This window comes from Tursiops truncatus, chromosome 6 (genome assembly GCF_011762595.2).
Source record: "Tursiops truncatus isolate mTurTru1 chromosome 6, mTurTru1.mat.Y, whole genome shotgun sequence".
NCBI classification, from domain to species: Eukaryota; Metazoa; Chordata; class Mammalia; order Artiodactyla; family Delphinidae; genus Tursiops; species Tursiops truncatus.
The window spans coordinates 8,525,054-8,543,528 of NC_047039.1; the positions used below are offsets into that span (position 1 = coordinate 8,525,054).

The 18,475-nt window shown below is 38.7% G+C and overlaps 1 protein-coding gene across 2 annotated transcripts in view; it reads right to left on the reverse strand.

Annotated features, from left to right (window-relative positions):
• The window catches only part of MTMR9 (myotubularin related protein 9), a 92,226-nt gene that overhangs the window by 36,544 nt on the left and 37,207 nt on the right, over positions 1-18,475 (reverse strand). For both annotated transcript variants that reach the window (XM_033857569.2, XM_073805774.1), the window contains 3 exons: positions 18,296-18,469; positions 15,336-15,553; positions 14,061-14,222 (listed from right to left, as the gene is read on the reverse strand). In XM_033857569.2, coding sequence (XP_033713460.1) covers positions 14,061-14,222; positions 15,336-15,553; positions 18,296-18,469 — 554 coding nt within the window. The remainder of the gene's footprint in view (positions 1-14,060; positions 14,223-15,335; positions 15,554-18,295; positions 18,470-18,475) is intronic.

Below are 18,475 nucleotides of genomic sequence, written 5' to 3' on the forward strand. Positions count from 1 at the left end.
CACAAAAGACCCCGAATAGCCAAAGCAATCTTGAGAACGAAAAACGGAGCTGAAGGAATCAGGCTCCCTGACTTCAGACTATACTACAAAGCTACAGTAATCAAGAGAGTATGGTACTGGCACAAAAACAGAAAGGATAGATCAATGGAACAGGACAGAAAGCCCAGAGATAAACCCACGCACATATGGTCACCTTATGTTTGATAAAGGAGGCAGGAATGTACAGTGGAGAAAGGACAGCCTCTTCAATAAGTGGTGCTGGGAAAACAGGACAGGTACGTGTAAAAGTATGAGATTAGATCACTCCCTAACACCATACACAAATATAAGCTCAAAATGGATTGAAGACCTAAATGTAAGGCCAGAAAATATCAAACTCCTAGAGGAAAACATAGGCAGAACACTCTAAGACATGAATCACAGCAAGATCCTTTTTGACCCACCTCCTAGAGAAATGGAAATAAAAACAAAATAAACAAATGAGACCTAATGGAACTTCAAAGCTTTTGCACAGCAAAGGAAACCACAAACAAGACCAAAAGACAAACCTCACAAGGGGAGAAAATATCTGCAAATGAAGCAACTGACAAAGGATTAATCTCCAAAATTTGTAAGCAGCTCAGGCAGCTCAATAACAAAAGATCAAACAACCCAATCCAAAAATGGGCAGAAGGCCGGAAGAGACATTTCTCCAAAGAAGATATAGACTGCCAACAAACACATGACACAATGCTCAACTTCGTTAATCATTAGAGAAATGCAAATCAGAACTACAATGAGATATCATCTCACACCAGTCAGAATGGCCATCATCAAAAAATCTAGAAACAGTAAATGCTGGAGTGGGTGTGGAGAAAAGGGAAGCCTCTTGCACTGTTGGTGTGAATGTAAATTGATACAGCCACTGTGGAGAACAGTATGGAGGTTCCTTAAAAAACTACAAATAGAACTACCATGTGACCCGGCAATCCCACTACTGGGCATATACCCTCAGAACACCATAATTCAAAAAGAGTCATGTACCAAAATGTTCACTGCAGCTCTATTTACAATAGCCCGGACTGGAAACAACCTAAGTGTCCATCATCGGAAGAATGGATAAAGAAGATGTGGCACATGTATGCAATGGAATATTACTCAGCCATAAAAAGACACGAAATTGAGCTATTTGTAATGAGGTGGATAAACCTAGAGTCTGTCATACAGAGTGAAATATTTCAGAAAGAGAAAAACAAATACCGTATGCTAACACATATATATGGAATTTAAAAAGGAAAAACAATGTCACGAAGAAGCTAGGGGTGAGACAGGAATAAAGACACAGACCTACTAGAGAATGGACTTGAGGATATGGGGAGGGGGAAGGGTGAGCTGTGACAAAGCGAGAGAGAGGCACGGACATATATACACTACCAAACATAAGGTAGATAGCTGGTGGGAAGCAGCCGCATAGCACAGGGAGATCAGCTCGGTTCTTTCTGACCGCCTGGAGGGGTGGGATAGGGAGGGTGCGAGGGAGGGAGACGCAAGAGGGAAGAGATATGGGAACATAGGTATATGTATAACTGATTCACTTTGTTATAAAGCAGAAACTAACACACCACTGTAAACCAATTATGCTCCAATAAAGATGTGGAAAAAAAGAAAGAAAATTGAAACTGTATCAAGTATCTTTTCCAAGCACATCGCTGTGAGACTAGATATCAATTACAGGAAAAGATCTGTACAAAATACAAACACATGGAGGCTAAACAATACACTACTTAATAACGAAGTGATCAGTGAAGAAATCAAAGAGGAAATCAAAAAACACCTAGAGACGAATGACAATCGAGACACGACGACCCCAAACCTATGGGATGCAGCAACAGCAGTTCTAAGAGGCAAGTTTACAGCAATACAATCCTACCTTAAGAAACAGAAAGCATCTCGAATAAACAACCTAACCTAACACCTAAAGCAATTTTAAAGAGAAAGAACAAAAAAAACCCCAAAGATCGCAGAAGGAAAGAAATCATAAAGATCAGATCAGAAATAAATGAAAAAGAAATGAAGGAAACGATAGCAAAGATCAATAAAGCTAAAAGCTGGTTCTTTGAGAAGACAGACAAAATTGAGAAACCATTAGCCAGACTCATCAAGAAAAAAAAGGGAGAAGACTCAAATCAATACAATTAGAAATGAAAAAGGAGAAGTAACAACTGACAGTGCAGAAATACAAAAGATCATGAGAGATTACTACAAGCAACTCTATGCCCATAAAATGGACAACCTGGAAGAAACGGACAAATTCTTAGGAATGCACAACCTGCCAAGACTGAATAGGGAAAAACAGAAAATACGAACAGACCAATCACAAGCACTGAAATGGAAACTGTGATTAAAAATCTTCCAACAAACAAAAGCCCAGGACCAGATGGCTTCACAGGCGACTTCTATCAAACATTTAGAGAAGAGCTAACACCTATCCTCCTCAAACACTTCCAAAATATAGCAGAGGAAGGAACACTCCCAAATTCATTCTACGAGGCCACCGTCACCTTGATACCATAACCAGACAAGGATGTCACAAAGAAAGAAAACTACAGGCCAATATCCCTGATGAACATAGATGCAAAAATCCTCAACAAAATACTAGCAAACAGAATCCAACAGCACATTAAAAGGATCATACACCATGATCAAATGGGGTTTATTCCAGGAATGCAAGGATTCTTCAGTATACGCAAAACAATCAATGTGATAAACCGTATTAACAAACTGAAGGAGAAAAACCATATGATCATCTCAATAGATGCAGAGAAAGCTTTTGACAAAATTCAAAACCCATTTATGATAAAAACCCTGCAGGAAGTAGGCATAGAGGGAACTTTCCTCAACGTAATAAAGGCCATATATGACAAACCCACAGCCAACATCGTCCTCAATGGTGAAAAAATGAAAGCATTTCCACTAAGATCAGGGACAAGACAACGTTGCCCACTCTCACCACTCTTATTCAACATAGTTTTGGAAGTTTTAGCCACAGCAATCAGAGAAGAAAAGGAAATAAAAGGAATCCAAGTCGGAAAAGAAGAAGTAAAGCTGTCACTGTTTGCAGATGACATGGTACTACACACAGCGAATCCTAAAGATGCTACTGGAAAACTACTAGAGCTAATCAATGAATTTGGTAAAGTAGCAGGATACAAAATTAATACACAGAAATCTCTGGCATTCCTATACACCGATGATGAAAAATCTGAAAGTGAAATCAAGAAAACACTCCCATTTACCACTGCAACAAAAAGAATAAAATACCTAGGAATAAACCTACCTAAGGAGACAAAAGACCTGTATGCAGAAAATTGTAAGACACTGATGAAAGAAATTAAAGATGATACAAATAGATGGAGAGATATACCATGTTCTTGCATGGGAAGAATCAACATTGTGAAAAGGACTCTACTACCCAAAGCAATCTACAGATTCAATGCAATCCCTAGCAAACTACCACTGGCATTTTTCACAAAACTAGATCGAAAACTTTCACAATTTGTATGGAAACACAAAAGACCCCGAATAGCCAAAGCAATCTTGAGAACGAAAAACGGAGCTGAAGGAATCAGGCTCCCTGACTTCAGACTATACTACAAAGCTACAGTAATCAAGAGAGTATGGTACTGGCACAAAAACAGAAAGATAGATCAATGGAACAGGACAGAAAGCCCAGAGATAAACCCACGCACATATGGTCACCTTATGTTTGATAAAGGAGGCAGGAATGTACAGTGGAGAAAGGACAGCCTCTTCAATAAGTGGTGCTGGGAAAACAGGACAGGTACGTGTAAAAGTATGAGATTAGATCACTCCCTAACACCATACACAAATATAAGCTCAAAATGGATTGAAGACCTAAATGTAAGGCCAGAAAATATCAAACTCCTAGAGGAAAACATAGGCAGAACACTCTAAGACATGAATCACAGCAAGATCCTTTTTGACCCACCTCCTAGAGAAATGGAAATAAAAACAAAATAAACAAATGAGACCTAATGGAACTTCAAAGCTTTTGCACAGCAAAGGAAACCACAAACAAGACCAAAAGACAAACCTCACAAGGGGAGAAAATATCTGCAAATGAAGCAACTGACAAAGGATTAATCTCCAAAATTTGTAAGCAGCTCAGGCAGCTCAATAACAAAAGATCAAACAACCCAATCCAAAAATGGGCAGAAGGCCGGAAGAGACATTTCTCCAAAGAAGATATAGACTGCCAACAAACACATGACACAATGCTCAACTTCGTTAATCATTAGAGAAATGAAAATCAAAACTCCAATGAGATATCATCTCACACCAGTCACAATGGCCATCATCAAAAAATCTAGAAACAATAAATGCTGGAGAGGGTGTGGAGAAAAGGGAACACTCTTGCACTGCTGGTGGGAATGTGAATTGGTACAGCCACTATGGAGAACAGTATGGAGGTTCCTTAAAAAACTACAAATAGAACTACCATATGACCCAGCAATCCCACTACTGGGCATGTACCCTGAGAAAACCGTAATTCAAAGAGTCATGTGCCAAAACGTTCACTGCAGCTGTATTTACAATAGCCAGGAGATGGGAACAAACTACGTGTACATCATCAGATGAATGGATAAAGAAGATGTGGCACATATATACAATGGAATATTACTCAGCCATACAAAGAAACGAAATTGAGTTATTTGTAGTTTGGTGGATGGACGTAGAGTCTGTCATACAGAGTGAAGTAAGTCAGAAAGAGAAAGGCAAATACCGTATCCTAACACATATATATGGAATCTAAGGAAAAAAATGTGATGAATAACCTAGATTTAAGATGGGAATAAAGACACAGACCTACTAGAGAATGGACTTCAGGATACGGGGAGGGGGAAGGGTAAGCTGTGACTGAGAGAGTGGCAGGGACATATATACCCTACCAAACGTAAAATAGATAGCTAGTGTGAAGCAGCCGCATAGCACAGGGAGATCAGCTCGGTTCTTTCTGACCACCTGGATGGGTGGGATATGGAGGGTGGGAGGGACTGAGATGCAAGAGGGAGGAGACATGGGAACACATGTATATGTATAACTGATTCACTTTGTTATAAAGCAGAAATTACCACACCATTGTAAAGCAATTATACTCCAATAAAGATTTAAAAAAAAAACAATACGTTACTAAATAACCAAGAGATCACTGAAGAAATCACAGAGGGAATCATACATATCTAGAGACAAAAGACAATGAAAACACGATGATCCAAAACGTATGGGGTGCAGAAAAAGCAGTTCTAAGAGGGAAGTTTACAGTTATACAAGCCTATCTTAAGAAACAAGAAAAACCTCAAACAATCTAACCTTACACCTAAAGGAACTACAGAAAGAAGAACAAACAAAACCCAAAGGTAGCAGAAGGAAAGAAATCATAAACATCAGAGCAGAAATATATGAAGTAGAAACAAAGAAAACAACAGCAGAGATCAATAAAACTAAAAGCTGGTTCTTTTAGAAGATAAACACAATTGATAAACCATTAGCCAGACTCATCAAGAAAAAGAGGGAGGGGACTCATATCAATAAAATTAGAAATGAAAAAGGAGAAGTTACAACAGACACCGCAGAAATACAAAGCATCCTAAGAGACTACTACAAGCAACTCTATGCCAATAAAATGGACAACCTGGAAGAAATGGACAAATTCTTAGAAAGGTATAACTTTCCAGGACTGAACCAGAAGAAATAGAAAATATGAACAAACCAATCACAAGTAATGAAATTGAAAGTGTGATTTAAAATCTTCCAACAAACAGAAGTCCAGGACCAGATGGCTTCACAGGTGAATTGTCAAATATTTAGAGAAGAGCTAACAGCCATCCTCCTCAAACTCTTCCAAAAAACTGCAGAGGAAGGAACACCCCGAAACTCATTCTAAGAGGCCACCATCACCCTGATTCCAAAACCAAAGATACTACAAAGATAGAAAATTACAGACCACTATCACTGATGAATATAGATGCAAAAATCCTCAACAAAATACTAGCAAACAGAATCCAACAACACACTGAAGGGATCATGCTCCGTGATCAAGTGGGATTTATCCCAGGGATGCAAGGATTCTTCAATATACACAAGTCAATCAATGTGATACACCATATTAACAAACTGAAGGAGAAAAACCATATGATCATCTCAATAGATGCAGAAAAAGCTTTTTACAAAATTCAACATCCATTTATGATAAAAACCCTCCAGAAAGTGGGCACAGAGGGAATGTACCTCAAAATAATAAAGGACATATACAACAAACCCACAGCAAACATCATTCTCAACGGTGAAAAACTGAAAGAGTTTCCTCTAAGATCAGGAACAAGACAAGGATGTCCACTCTCGCCACTCTTATTCAACATAGTTTTGGAAGTCCTAGCCACGGCAATCAGAGAAGAAAGGGAAATAAAAGGAATAAAAATTGGAAAAGAAGAAGTGAAACTGTCATTGTTTGCAGATGACATGATAGTATACATAGGGAATCCTAAAGATGCTACCAGAAAACTACTAGAGCTAATCAATGAATATGGTAAAGTTACAGGATACAAAATTAATGCGCAGAAATCTCTGGCATTCCTATACACTAATGATGAAAACCCTGAAAGAGAAATTAAGGAAACACTCCCATTTACCACTGCAACAAAAAGAATAAAATACCTAGGAATAAACCTACCTAGGGAGACAAAAAACCTGTATGCAGAAAATCATAAGACACTGATGAAAGAAATTAAAGATGATACAAATAGATGGAGAGATATACCATGTTCTTGGATTGGAAGAATCAACATTGTGAAAAGGACTCTATTACCCAAAGCAATCTACAGATTCAATGCAATCCCTATCAAATTACCAATGGCATTTTTTACGGAACTAGAACAAATAATTTTAAAATTTGTATGGAAACACAAAAAGCCCCGAATAGCCAAAGCAGTTGAGGGAAAAAAATGGAGCTGGAGGAATCAGACTCCCTTACTTCAGACTGTAGTACAAAGCTACAGTAATCAAGACAATATGGTACTGGCACAAAAACAGAAACATAGATCAATGGAACAAGATAGAAATCCCAGAGATAAACCCACGCACCTATGGTCAACTAATCTATGACAACGGAGGCAAAGATATACAATGGAGAAAAGACAGTCTCTTCAATGAGTGGTGCTGGGAAAACTGGACAGCTACGTGTAAAAGAATGAAATTAGAACACTCCCTAACACCATACACAAAAATAAACTCAAAATGGATTAGAGACTTAATGTAAGACCGGACACTATAAAACTCTTAGAGGAAAACATAGGAAGAACACTCTGACATAAATCACAGCAAGATCTTTTTTGATCCTCCTCCTAGAATAATGGAAATAAAAACAAAAATAAACAAATGGGACCGAGTGAAACTTAAAAGCTTTTGCACAGTAAAGGAAACCATAAACAAGACGAAAAGACAACCCTCAGAATACGAGAAAATATTTGCAAACGAATCAATGGACAAAGGATTAATCTCCAAAATATATAAGCAGCTCATGCAGCTCAATATTAAAGAAACAAACAACCCACTCAAAAAATGGGCAGAAGACCTAAACAGACATTTCTCCAAAGAAGATGTACGGATGGCCAAGAAGCACATGAAAAGCTGCTCAACATCACTAATTATTAGAGAAATGCAAATGAAAACTACAATGAGGTATCACCTCACAGCAGTCAAAATAGGTATCATCAGAAAATCTACAAACAACAAATGCTGGAGAGGGTGTGGAGAATAGGGAACCCTCTTGCACTGTTGGTGGGAATGTAAATTGATACAGCCACTACAGAGAACAGTATGGAGGTTCCTTAAAAAGCTAAAAATAGAATTACCATATGACCCAGCAATCCCACTACTGGGTATATACCCTGAGAAAACCGTAATTCAAAAAGACACATGCACCCCAATGTTCATTGCAGCACTATTTACAACAGCCAGGTCATGGAAGCAACCTAAATGCCCATCGACAGACGAATGGATAAAGAAGATGTGGTACATATACACAATGGAATATTACTGAGCCATAAAAAGGAATGAAATTGAGTCATTTGTTGAGACGTGGATGGATCTAGAGACTGTCATACAGAGTGAAGTAAGTCAGAGAAAAACAAATATCGTATATTAATACATGTATGTGGAACCTAGAAAAATGGTATAGATGAGCCGGTTTGCAGGGCAGAAGTTGAGACACAGATGTAGAGAACAAACGTATGGACACCAAGGGGGGAAAACCGCGGGGGGTTGGGAATGGTGGTGTGCTGAATTGGGCGATTGGGATTGACATGTATACACTGATGTGTATAAAATTGATGACTAATAAGAACCTGCTGTATAAAAAAACAAAACAAAAAACTAATACTAAAGTTTGTTTGAGTTATTTGTATGGAAATATGTTAATATAAATGTTTCAGACATTACAAGAAATTTCTAAAAATCTTATATGTTCTGGTATAATGTTTTAAGTCATAATTCTAGTTATTACTTTAAAATGTACATCTCAGAAATAACTAAATTTCCTTGTCAATTGCATTATTATGAACTTTCATCAAATCTTTAACCGTGGTCATTTTTAAGTCTTTTGTCATTTACAGACATTTCTGGGTGTACTCTGATGCTTTTTCAAAAATGTTCCTTTAAAAGAATTTCATCTTCAAGGAATTCATGGAAAAGACTCTGACAAGTACAGGTTTCTGGTAACTGACTATACTTCTGAACTGAATGAATAAGCATTTTCAGAACTCTAATGGAAAACTGATGAATTCATAAAAGTGCTAACAAAAGATCAATATGAAAAAAATTAATTACATGGGACTGAGTGAACTGATGAGGATGATTATAATTTTTGTGACTTTGTGTTTGAATAAAAAAGAAAAAATGTTAATAAAAAAAGGTAAATGATCTGTAATGTGCTTGGAAGCATCAAAAAGTAGACGAATTAATGGATAGATCAGATCAGATGAATAAATGGAAAGAGACGTCATAAAAAAAAAGAACAATGCATGTATGAAAATGGGATCCCAACATCATCATTAATTAAATTGTTCCATCATATCTAAGAATGCATGCTACTGTCTATGTAAATTTTTTGTAGGCAATATCCTTTTATCAAAGCTGAGAACAATTGAATCTTCTTGATGACTTAAGGAAATAACAAAAGTAGGCATTTTCTTCTCGGGTTTGATAATTTAGCCAGTTTTCTCGCCAGTATCTGTAAATGTGTGGTCGACACATTAACAATTGCTGTCCTGATTATATTGTCTGATTATACTGTCTAATTAATGTTGAATCTAAAATTTTTACTTACAGAGCTTCATATAGTACTAAAACGTCTACCTCAAGCCCAAGTCACAGCTTCTGGCTTGTCACTTATGACATGTCTTTGTGGAAATATTACAATTAACCCCTCAGTGTGCTGGAAAAACTGGACAGATACATGTAAAAGAATGAAATTAGAACATTCTCTAACATCATATACAAAAATAAACTCAAAATGGATTAAAGAACTAAATATAAGACCAGATACTATAAAACTCTTGGAAGAAAACATAGGCAGAACACTCTGACGTAAATCACAGCAATATCTTTTTCAATCCACCTCCTACATTAATGAAGATAAAAACAAACTGACACAGCAGTGTAAAGCAACTATACTCCAATAAAAAAAAAAAGAAAAACAAAAATAAACAAATGGGACCGAATAAACTTAAAAGTGGGACTTCCCTGGTGGCACAGTTGTTAGGGATCTGCCTGCCAATGCAGAGGACACGGGTTCAAGCCCCACATGCCACGAAGCAACTAAGCCCATGCGCAACAACTACTGAACCTGCGCTCTAGAGCCTGTGAGCCACAACTACTGAAGCCCGCGTGCCTAGAGCCCATGCTCCACAACAAGAGAAGCTACCGCAATGAGAAGCCTGCACACTGCAATGAAGAGTAGCCCCCGCTTGCCGCAACTGGAGAAAGTCTATGTGCAGCAACGAAGACCCAACGCAGCCAGAAAAAAAAAACTTAAAAGCTTTTGCACAGCAAAGGAAACCATAAACAAAATGAAAAGAAAACCCACAGAATGGGAGAAAACATTTGCAAACGAAGCAACTGACAAGGGATTAATCTCCAAAATATACAAACAGATGATGCAGAAAACAAATAACCCAATCAAAAAATGGGCAGAAGATATAAACAGACATTTCTCCAAAGACATGCAGATGGCCAAAAAGCACATGAAAAGTTGCTCAACATCACTAATAGAGAAATGCAAATCAAAACTACTGAGGTATCCCATCACACCATTCAGAATGGCCATCATCAAAAAGTCTACAAACAATAAATGCTGGAGAGGGTGTGGAGAAAACGGAACCTTCCTACACTATTGGTGGGAATGTAAACTGACATAGCCACTATGGAAAACAGTATGGAGGTTCCTCAAAAAACTAAAAATAGATCTACCATATGATCCAGCAATCCCACTCCTGAGCATATATCTGGAGAAAACCATACTTCGAAAAGATACATGCACCTCAGTGTTCATTGCAGCACTGTTTACAACAGCCAAGACATGGAAGCAACCTAAAGGTCCATCGATAGATGAATGGATAAAGAAGATGTGGCACATATGCACAATGGAATACTATTTGGCCATGAAAAGGAACAAAATCGGGTCCTTTGTAGAGATGTGGATGGATCTAGAGACCGTCATACAGAGTGAAGGCAGAAGGAGAAAAACAAATATAGTATATTAACGCATATATGTGGATCCTAGAAAAATGGTACAGATGAACTGGTTTGCAGGGCAGAAATTGAGACACAGATGTAGAGAACAAACGTACGGACACCAAGGGGGGAAAGTGGCGGGGGTGGTGGTGGTGGTGGTGTGATGAGTTGGGAGATTGGGATTGACATGTATACACTGATGGGGATAAAATGAATGAAAAAAGAATGAAATAATGCCTTTTGCAGCAACATGGATGGACCTAGAGATGATCATACTAAGTGAAGTCAAACAGAGAAAGACAAATATCAAATCATATCACTTATATGTGGAATCTAAAAAAAATGATACAAATGAACTTATTTACAAAACAGAAACTGACTCACAGACTTAGAAAACAGACTTATGGGTTACCAAAGGGAAAGGAGGGGAAGGGATAAATTAGGAGGTTGGGATTAACCTATACACACTACTATATATAAAATAGATAATCAGCAAGGACCTACTGTAGAGCACAGGGAACTCTACTCAATACTCTGTAATCATCTATATGGGAAATGAATCTGAAAAAGAATAGATATATGTATATGTATAACTGAATCATTTTGCTGTACACCTGAAACTAATACAACACTGTAAATCAAATATACTTCAATTAATTTAAAAAAGGAATTAACCACTTAGGAGTATAAAATAATTTTATGACTCTAGAAAGTTTTATTTTGTAATTATTTTCATATTTCTTTTTTAAATTGTTTAGAAATGAATAACAAAATATGTTTCCCCCTCCAAAAGTTTAACTTTAATATGATATCAATATGTTTTTTCTGGCAAATAGATTATTATTTTAAATAACTCAGTTGATAGGAAGATATCTTTGGAAGCTTTCCTTGTGTACATATACTAGCCCCTGGGAATTAAATACTGGTGTCAGGGCTAGGTTTAGAATTTGACCCAAAATAAGCATGCAAAATGCTTGCACAAAAAGAAAAATCCCTCTGATAAACTGAAAAACATAAAATCAGTAACTACCAGTGAAATTATCTGTTGTTCTTCTTGGTTATAAGTATTTCTCATTTTATTCAGAGATGTATGTTTTTGTTGATGAAATTGTTGGTGTGAAAACATTTAAAAATTAACCCCCCAAAAGGCAACTGGGGTCACATCTATCCTATTTTAAAACAGCAGCCTAGATTTTTTTTTAATATAGAAGGATAATGTATCAAAATATTTCGTGTTCCATCTTGCACAAGAGTGGGGCAAGTTTTCACGCTTTCCTATAGAAAAAGTTGTTAGCATATATTAATGTGCTCCCAGAGTCTTCCTTCAGCTTTCTGAAGCAAATAAGGAGACCCTTCTGAAACAACCAAGGGATGGGCATTTTTCTCTCTGAAATAGATTTGCTCTCCCAGCTAAAAGTTTGTATGTTAACCATCCCTGATGTTACTTAAACCAAAAACAACAACAACAAACAAACAAAATAGCATAGAAAATACCAGAGCAGAACAACAGCCATTTAAAGATCCAGGAAATGATCCAGAGACATACACTCAGGGGTCTATCTGTGTTATTCCTTAATTATTTCTTACAAAAAGGTTGGAATCTCAGCACTGCCACTTGGGCTGTAATCAGTACAACTCAGGCAACTTACTCTGATTTTATTTTTCCTTATCTATAGAGGTAGGGTAATAATACATAACAATTGTTGTTTGGAAGCTTAAATGAAATTATATATGTAGGGCTTCCCTAGTGGCGCAGTGGTTGAGAGTCCGCCTGCCGATGCAGGGGACACGGTTTCGTGCCCCGGTCTGGGAAGATCCCACACGCCGCAGAGCGGCTGGGCCCGTGAGCCATGGCCGCTGAGCCTGCGCGTCCGGAGCCTGTGCTCCGCAACAGGAGAGGCCACAACAGTGAGAGGCCTGCATACCGCAAAAAAAAAAAAAAAAAATCTGGTTTTCAGAAAACCTCCTTTCAGTCTTTGTCCCATCTGCTTTCAAGTGGAGTAACTGATGCCTTATCGAGGAGACATCTATTCTCTGTGGAAGCTAATGAAGACATTAGAGTAGAGATGGACCAAGACAAGGACTTAGCCAGCTCTTCTAGGGCCTGTTGCAGCATCCTGTGTGAATGCAGATCGGGGTTCTAATTGAAATTCATGATTATGTAGGTTCATTTTTAAGCAAAGTGTTCTCTGTCTTTGAATTGGCTGCTAGGAAGTTCAGCACTGCCCTCCACCCCATCTTTGCAAGCGTATAACATTTTAAAACGACTTCCCCTGGTGGTGCAGTGGTTAAGAATCCACCTGCCAATGCAGGGGACACGGGTTTGAGCCCTGGTCCCGGAAGATCCCACATGCTGCGGAGCAACTAATCCTGTGTGCCACAACTACTGAGCCTGCGTGCCACAACTACTGAAGCCCACACGCCTAGAGCCTGTACTCTGCAACAAGAGAAGCCACCACAATGAGAAGCCCACGCACTGCAATGAAGAGAAGGCCCCACTTGCAGCAATTAGAGAAAGCCCGCATGCAGCAACGAAGACCCGACGCGGCCCTAAATAAATAAATTTATTTTTTTTAAAAAAAAAACAGGTTTAAAATGAAAAGGGCATTCTAAGCTTCTGCAACAACTTATACCAATCCTTCTGCCCCTGTTCAAGTCTTCTGCCTCAAGTCTCGAGGATTAGCAACTTTCAACTGAGTGAATAAAATCACTTCATATATACTTCACATCACTACCATCCGGTTTTCTCAACTTGAGATCCAGATATAACTGCACATATCAAGTAGTTTGTAACAAGATAGCTGAGTCATTAGAAAGGATCATTTACTGTGTAACAAAAGTACATGTTTCCTTTCATTGCTATTTCAAAAGTTCCTTGAAGGCCAAGTTTGGCCCTCTGAGGAGAAATAAGAAAACTTCTTTTCATTCTTTTTCAGTCTAAGAAAAGGAAAATTGGTAGATTCACATTTTAAGGATTTTTATAGAAAAAAATAGGTCCTTTAATACTTAAAAAATTTTTGTCATGGAAGACATGTATATGTACATGGTTCACATTCATTCAACAAACATTATCAATTAAATGCCAGACTCTACACACATACTTCACTGACACTGAATGGCGTTGACTATCTTCTATAGTTATTTGTAAAATGATGTAAACATAAGATACAGACAGGCATGAACAGTAACATGATACACAACCACAGGTCTGGATGGAAGCGAAGTCTTGTTGGTGTGAGTGGCCCACTCTATAACCTGGAGATGCACTTTACCTGTCGAGACACTGAGCTGCCAGACAGGCAGTTGTCAGAATCTCCTTGATGTGAGTCAGCCAGTTGGAGGCCTCCAATCTACTGAGCCATCGGTCCATGTTATGTGTTTGGTCATTACAAGCTTCCACGAGTTTGATTAAGCTCTCCTGAAGAATGTGATACCTTTCAAAAACAAGAAAAAGTTAAAAAGAAGAAAGAAAGAAAACAGAACATAGAACAATGAAGGAAGAAACCAAATCAAAAACTCAGCCTCCAATATATATCCAAGGGCAAAAGCAGCTCCAAATACTATAAAAATATTTACCTTGCTATATAATAACTTATAGGGTTAAAGACTGAAAAACTAATATTTAAACATGAGTGTGAAATGCTTAGAATGCCTGCGATGGTAAACTCTTCCTCAACTGAACAGATTAAACCCCGTTTGCATAACTGAATTATCTGACTGAGAAGAGGGCCACAGCACTGCTTTTTGTGACAGGTCACAAAACAGCATCACTAACATCTGTGTCCCGTTCCCACAGAATCAACTCTGGACACCTGTACTGTCACAGCAGGGATGCCCAAGGCCAGCTCAGATCCCATTGTTTTATTAACTCTAACTCCTACCCACTCACCCACCCAGAAGCAATTATAAACCACTAATTGCAAGCATAAAGGAGATGATATAGGTAGAGGAAACAAGGTGTGAAAATAAGTGTGTATCAGGGAAATTAAATGTCTAAGTCTTTTTGACTTAGGAAAATATAATTATGTGTAGCATATCTTTTCAGTAAGTTTGGTGACTGCTGATCTACAAGTAGAGGAGCAGACCTCATGGTGATGAAATTTCAGAGCTAACAGAGAAAAAATGCTATCTGATCAAAACTCACTTCTGAGCATCCACCATAAGTTTTCTGCTTATCTTATAAAACACAAGGACAGGGCTTCCCTGGTGGCGCAGTGGTTGAGAGTCCGCCTGCCGATGCAAGGGACACGGCTTCGTGCCCCGGTCCAGGAAGATCCCACATGCCGCAGAGCGGCTGGGCCCGTGAGCCATGGCTGCTGAGCCTGTGCGTCTGGAGCCTGTGCTCCGCAGCGGAAGAGGCCACAACAGTGAGAGGACCGCGTATCGCAAAAAAAAACAAAAAACACAAGGACAGGATATCCAGCCAATTTTTGACTCAAGTTAATATGAAGGTTCATTTGAAAACTTGTGATTTTTGAACAGCTAAGGGCTCACCCACTCTAAGTATCTTCAAATAAGAGTCCAGTACTGTCTCCCAAATCTTTTACCTCTCAATGGACTTATGAATCCGCCTCCACTGGGGATAATGAGCTTCTTGTTCAAAGCCGCCTCCTTTGGCTCTAGCTTGCTGAGCTACGTTTAGAGGTCGGGTGTCAATGATGTAGCCACGCTTTCCTGCCCTGAGGGTAGCATTTATCAGCTTCTCATCTTCTTTGCACCGTCTCCCATTTGTGCCAGTGAGTGGCTGACCACTTCGCATAATAACCTACAAGGACAATAGAGTCTAAAATTTAACAGTAGCTGCTTTTTAAAGTTTCTGAAAGCAGAAATGAATTAGCTACATTAAGAGTATCTCAAAAAACAATTCTATAAAGAGTAATGTACCACAGTGTTCATTGCAGCTCTATTTACAATAGCCAGGACATGGAAGCAACCTAAGTGTCCACTGACAGATGAATGGATAAAGAAGATGTGGCACATATATACAATGCAATATTACTCAGCCATAAAAAGAAATGAAATTGAGTTATCTGTAGTGAGGTGGATGGACCTAGAGTCTGTCATACAGAGTGAAGTAAGTCAGAAAGAGAAAAACAAGTACCGTATACTAACACATATATATGGAATCTAAAGAAAATGGTCATGATGAACCTAGGTGGGGGCTTCCCTGGTGGCGCAGTGGTTGAGAATCTGCCTGCTAATGCAGAGGACACAGGTTCAAGCCCTGGTCTGGGAAGATCCCACATGCTGCGGAGCAACTAGGCCCGTGAGCCACAACTACTGAGCCTGCGCGTCTGGAGCCTGTGCTCTGCAACAAGAGAGGCTGCGATAGTGAGAGGCCCGTGCACCACGATGAAGAGTGGCCCTCGCTTGCCACAACTAGAGAAAGCCCTCACACAGAAACGAAGACCCAACACAGCCCAAAATAAATAAATAAATTTATAAATAAATAAAGACCCCTGTTCTCTGTTTAAAAAAAAAGAACCTAGAGGCATGAAGGGAATAAAGACGCAGACCTACTAGAGAATGGACTTGAGGATGCAGGGAGGGGGAAGGGTAGGCTGGGACGAAGTGAGAGAGTGGCATGGACATATATACACTACTAAATGTAAAACCAATAGCTAGTGGGAAGCAGCCGCATAGCACAGGGAGATCAGCTCGGTGCTCTGTGACCACCTAGAGGGGCGGGATAAGGAGGGTGGGAGGGAGACGCAAGAGGGAGGGGATATAGGGATATAAGTTATACGTATAGCTGATTCACTTTGTTATACAGCAGAAACTAACACACCATTGTAAAGCAATTATACTCCAATAAAGATGTTTAAAAGAATAAAAAAATTGTGTCACTTTGGAGATGAATTTGATCCTAAAACAAAGCAATGTTTCTATGTATTGACAATAGTTAATCATTGTAAAACAAAAACAAGACTTGCACTTTTACACGATTTTTCTTCCTACTATCTCAAAATACTTTCACATAATAAATTATAGTTCCTCTTTAAGATCAAATATTACAATTCATTTAGTCAGTGAATTAATTATCCAGCAGATCTGGGCCTGTAATTTAGATAATGATAACAGCCTACACACCAGGAAACTTTGGCTTCAACTACATAAACTTAGGGTTGGCAGGTTTTATCAAGAATTATAAAGAGAAAAGGCACCGATGGTAAAATAAAAAAAATTTATGTACTATTTTTCTTGTTTCGGGAATCACTTTCAATATCTTGAAAACTACTTATTTATTCTTTATTCTCCAGTGGCCTTCTTCCAGTATTCCAGGACTTAACCACTTGACTCCAAAGACCAAACACTACATACTTTGAAGTCTGCTTTTGAAACTTTTCTCAAGAAATCAATATCTGTTATACTGATCTATTCCCTGGCGAATGGTTTAGAATTATTTCAAGCTCGTCCCATAATACAGAGGTCCCCAACCCCCAGGCCGCAGACCGGTACCAGCCCACAGCCTGTTAGGAACCAGGCCTCAGAGTAGGAGGTGAGTGGTAGGTGGGCAAGCGAAGCTTCATCTGCCGCTACCCATCACCTGCATTACCGCCTGAGCCACCCCCCATCCTTTCAGTGGAAAAACTGTCTTCCATGAAGAGTCCCTGGTGCCAAAAAGCTTGGGGACCAGTGCCATAATACATACTGTTATCTTAACTACCCTGAAATTTAACATAAGGAAGGTCATCCAGAGGATGACAATGGCTAACTCTCAGACTGCACTTACCATGTAACTGGACGCAATAATATATTTTATGAGTTGTTAAAATGCTTTATGGTGAACCCTAGTAAAGAGAAATACTGCTGAGCAGGCAAGATAGGTGACCTGATTTCTAGAAATCCCTTTATCCTAAATATCTACACTTGACTTACTACCAGGGGAAAAAGGAAAATGGAAGATAGCTATAACTTACCCACTCATTTACTATTGGATTCAAAATGAGAAGCAGAGTTTACTGACAAAGAGAAAATAAGAGGAGAGAAATAAACTTCGAAAATATTTAGGAAACGAACACACAGTGAGCACTTGCCTATTCAATTCCTGACTCCTGTGTTTACTTAAGTTGTGACTAATGACATGTGTCACTCTTTTCCCTTCTGAAAATAAAAACGTCTGTTCAATTTACCTTTCACAGGAAAATCTGGTGAGAATAATTAAAATAAAGTATCATACCATTATTCCGGTCAGAGAAATTTATTTTTCTACCTAAGAGTGTTCATTTTAAGTATAAACTAAACATTAGCTCCCTTTGTACTGAGTCCTAAAGATACACTTCTTTGGGCTTTTCTAAGGTTAAGCAGCATCATGGAAAGAATTCAAAGTCATGTCCTGATCACAGAAAACACTCTACTCCTGATTCCCTGAAGCTTAAATAGCAGAAGTCCCAGCGGGAGAGACTAATCACTTCAATGAACAGGTACACAGAAAAGGGGAACATTTCTAAGAACCTCAAATCAAGTCTTCCAGTCGATTAAGCAGTAGTATTTATTGTTCACTTACCATTCCATTTTTTTTATGATAATAGCTGAGTACTGGGAAGCGTCCTCCATGTCGAAACGTAGCTACCTTCCGAAGAGCTTCATCATCGATGGCTTTGGGCACTATGACAATTGGTGGGTAAGAGGGGCAAACAGCAAATTCCTTATTGACATAGCTTAACCTCCATTCACTGGTCTGAAA